This window comes from Gastrolobium bilobum, unplaced genomic scaffold, assembly GCF_033153095.1.
Source record: "Gastrolobium bilobum isolate Gb01-03AN ecotype WA unplaced genomic scaffold, APGP_CSIRO_Gbil_v1 utg3766, whole genome shotgun sequence".
NCBI lineage: Eukaryota > Viridiplantae > Streptophyta > Magnoliopsida > Fabales > Fabaceae > Gastrolobium > Gastrolobium bilobum.
In genome coordinates this window covers 492,461-496,480 of record NW_026898390.1, presented here as the reverse complement: position 1 = coordinate 496,480, position 4,020 = coordinate 492,461, and the positions used below count along the sequence as shown (strand labels likewise).

The 4,020-nt window shown below is 32.0% G+C and overlaps 1 protein-coding gene across 1 annotated transcript; it reads right to left on the bottom strand.

Annotated features, from left to right (window-relative positions):
- Positions 1–284: 284 nt before the first annotated feature.
- Positions 285–2,639, bottom strand: LOC133315702 (probable indole-3-pyruvate monooxygenase YUCCA10; the record flags this gene model as incomplete). Its single annotated transcript, XM_061517377.1, has 4 exons — positions 285–509; positions 608–736; positions 852–1,085; positions 2,022–2,639. Coding segments are annotated over 4 exons (1,206 nt in total), but the record flags the coding sequence as incomplete, so codon positions are not given.
- Between the last annotated feature and the right edge of the window lie 1,381 nt (positions 2,640–4,020).

The following is a 4,020-nucleotide window of genomic DNA, read 5'->3' as shown; positions in this document are numbered from 1 at the left end:
TTCTATATATGTTTCAGTAGCTAGAGCGAGAAATAAATGTAATGTATTTTAAAAAAAAAATAAAAATAAATAAATGTAATAAAATATAAATAAAATTGAGCAAGTAGAAAGAGAATAGGCATTCAGACAAAAACATAGACTACATTATTTGTTTATATTAGTCGTAACGTTTCTAATTTTCCTCCTTTTCCTTCAAATCCATACATGGATAATGTAACTCACAGGCTAATTTTATTTTATATAGCTTAATAACTCAACCATACACTCATACTCCACTATAAATCTCAATTTTCTAATAACTTCATGTTAGCATAGTTGTCCACGGGAACGGGTATCTTCCTTGCATTTATAGTCAAATGGATATCATTTGCTATTTTCTGCGCATCATCAGCAATGCCTTCTAATCCCCTTCTTGAAAATCCAGCGCAGTAGATGTCATTTTCTCCTTTCCAGTGATTTGGATAACTTGGTTTAGGCATTCCATTCTCATTGAACAGCTCTTTGTAATCCTGCACGAGAATTGACACAAACAGTAATTACTTTTGGACTTGATGGAACAAAAATAATTATGTTACTTATATATCATATATATATTATTATAATGCACCTTAAGCCACTTCAGCACGTTGGTTTTGTATCCGGTAGCAAAGATTATAAGATCAAATTGAGCACTTTGTCCATCCGCAAACTCAACCATCTTGCCTTCTTTGATGCTTGAAATAGATGCTGGAAAAACCTATATAAACGATGGTATTCAAATCAATAGCGCCCATTGTTAAGGAATAATTAATGAAGTAAATGGTGCTTGCAAATACAATAATATATATTCAAGTGTAAATTGTGTAATATACCTTGACTTTGCCTTTCTTAATCATTTTCACGCAACCCACATCAATGGTAGGCGTGCGACCACCTTTTACTTTCATAGTAAAGGGTCCATCCTTTGGTCTGATCAACCCGTACTTGGACATGTCTCCGTACACCAGTTTGCTCATAAGCACCATGAGCTTGTCCACCTTATCCACTTTCAAGTATTTCAGCAAATGCATTCCAATGTACACCATTTCTTTAGTAAAATAATGAACCTAGACGTATATAGCCACATAGATGTGTTAGATACAAAGATGGCCAACATACAAAAATGACAGTTTAAGTTATGAAATATTTTTTAAGTCTCTATTTTTCTGCAATTTACTTTTATAATTTAAGAGTTAAAATAAAGATAATGCTTCTAGAATGTACGAAGGATTTAACAAATCTAAAAATAATGTGCGGCACTTCCCTCTTAATTTACACTGACTTTGCCTTAGACATGATTTAATTACAATAAGTATTTAAACTATTATTTAATGTTTGACGTTGGAGAGTTATGATACAAATATATTTATTATTAAATAATATTAAATGTTTTAACTAAATTATGGTAGCTCAGTTAGGCGTTAGAGAACTGAGTAGGTGGGACACGATAGTTAAAATCGAGATTTTACGTAAAATCGAAAAGGAGATAAAAAAAACATAAAATATAAAATTGTAACGCAAAAAAATTGTAATCATAAAAACGTAAAAGAGTTTTGAATATTGTTAAAATTGTTTTAATGAAAAAAATCGTAAAATTATAATGATAAATCGAGATTTTAACTACAATGAGTGGGGGTGAGAGCAAAAATTTGATCCTTCACGATACCGTCTTTGGGAAGGATGTAAAGATTTAATCTTGGGACTCACCCCGAATGGGACTAGTGGCGAAGCGATAAACTGATCGATTGGAATATCTCCAAAAAATAAATTAAATGTTTAATAAATGACTTGCTAAAATTCTTTAATTTATTCACAATTATCAATAAAATAATAATTAAGGGAAAGGCTCTTCCTTGTTAAATATTATATCCTCAGGTTGATTTCAGCAAAATATCATTGTTCACGTTTGTTTAACTAATATTTTCACATTTTTTTATTAGGTCTCGGATCTACCTTATAGCAAGAATGTACGTAAAAGCTATAGAGAGAGCTAAATAACTTACAGCGCTTCTAATAAGGATGGAGGTATTTGCACCCCAATTTGAGAGATCATAAGCGATCTCCATGCCAGAATTTCCACAGCCAACAACAAGGGCATTTTTGCCATACCATTCTCTTCCATTGAGATATTTGTTGCAATGCATGTATTCTCCTTGAAAGGTTTCGAGACCATCTAGCTTGGGAATGTACCCTTCGCTATTCTCCCCGGTCGCAACCACTAGATAGTTTGCAACGTAAATCTCATCAAAATTTGATGATGTGTCCTTAACAATGAGCCTCCATTTCCCAATGTTGTGATCGAGAGAGGCAGACTCAACGTAACGGTTATAGTGGATGGAAATCTTAAAATGGGACACGTAATCATCTAAGTAACGTAAGAACTCAATCCTAGGGACAAAGGTGGGTAAATCAGAAGAGAAAGGCATATGAGGAAGGTTACAAAATTGTTTTCCCAAATGAAGTTTCAAGCGATCATAGGTTCTTTTCCTCCAAAGAGATGCATGACAATCATCTCTTTCTAAGACAAGGTTGGGGATGGAAAGGTTGTTAAGGCATGCAGAGGTTGCTAGGCCAGCAGGACCTGCACCCACAATCACAACAGGCACATCAATCACCATGGTTTTGTTTTAAGATTGGTAATGCACTCTCTTGGTTTTCTTTTGCTGCTTAGAGCAGCTCCTTTATAAGCACCACTATTGACAACATGGTTTTGTTGGCAAGGGTTCAATTAATTAATGAGTTGCCATACAGGGAGTGATAACCTTTTTTTAGTCTTTTTCTTTCTTTTCCTTTTCTCATGTTGAACACGTATCATCAGTCAAGCAAATTTCAGCAAAAGAAAAAAAAAATATTAATTTTTTCTGTTTTAATTTTGGTCAAAAAGTAGATTAGCAATATACAGTAAGGATAGCTATAAATGTTTATGGCCAAGAAAAGTTTTTTTTTTTTTTTTTGCATTTCTGTCAGCAACAAATTAAATTTTATATATGACTTTTAGTAGCTTAGTAACGGTTACCTTTTTCATTTCCCCCTTTTTTCAGCCTTTCCCAAATTTCTTTTTTGTAATAAAAAAACCGACATAGGTACGTTTTAAGGGGTTAGGTAATGATTTTTTAATCATTTATATTAGTAATAGGCTCAATTTTTTATTTATCTTTTGTGCTTTTATTTTTAATTCTATAAAAATTGGGAGTGCAGGAGGGATCGAACTCGTAATCTTATAGTCAACGAAGTTACGATGTCATATAAAGAATCAATTCAACTCAAAATCTTTAAGTGTTGGGTAAGGGCCTTTTTAATGATTTATATTATTCTCTAGCACATCATCTCACGTAAGAGCCCTTTCGGTTTGAAGTGTAGATATTGCACAGATTTAATTTTTTATTTAAGTTTTGAACTTTTATTTTTAATTTCATTGGAAAGGGGAAGACGGTGAAGATCAAACTCGTGACTTTGTAGCCATTGAAGTTTGATACTATGTAAATAACCACTTCAACTCAAAGTCATGTGGTATCAATATCATAAGATCACGAATTCAATACTCACCGCTCTAATTTCTAATGGAATTAGAAATAAAAGTATAAAGATAAATTTAAAATTTAAATCTGTGTAATATTTACGTTTCAAGTTCATAGAACTTTTACGTAAGAAAATGTGATAAAAAATAATATATTAAAAAAATATCCCCTAACATTTTAAAATTTTGAGTTGAATTGTTATTTACACATTAAATCAAACAATATAAGCGTTTAGGGACATTTTCTGTCATTTCTAACCACAGACTCGCAATGAATCGATCATATCCGTGCTGGCATAAAATCGGAGAATTTAATGACAGGTTTCGGGAACAGAGAATGATTTTGTCTGCGTCCCATTAATATACTCAACATCAACGTCTCTGTGTAAATGTCAATCTTCTGAGCGTTGGTACAAGATATTTTTTAAAATTTTCAAAAAATTAAAATTTTAAAATTTTCGAATATTACCGTAAATTGAATATAA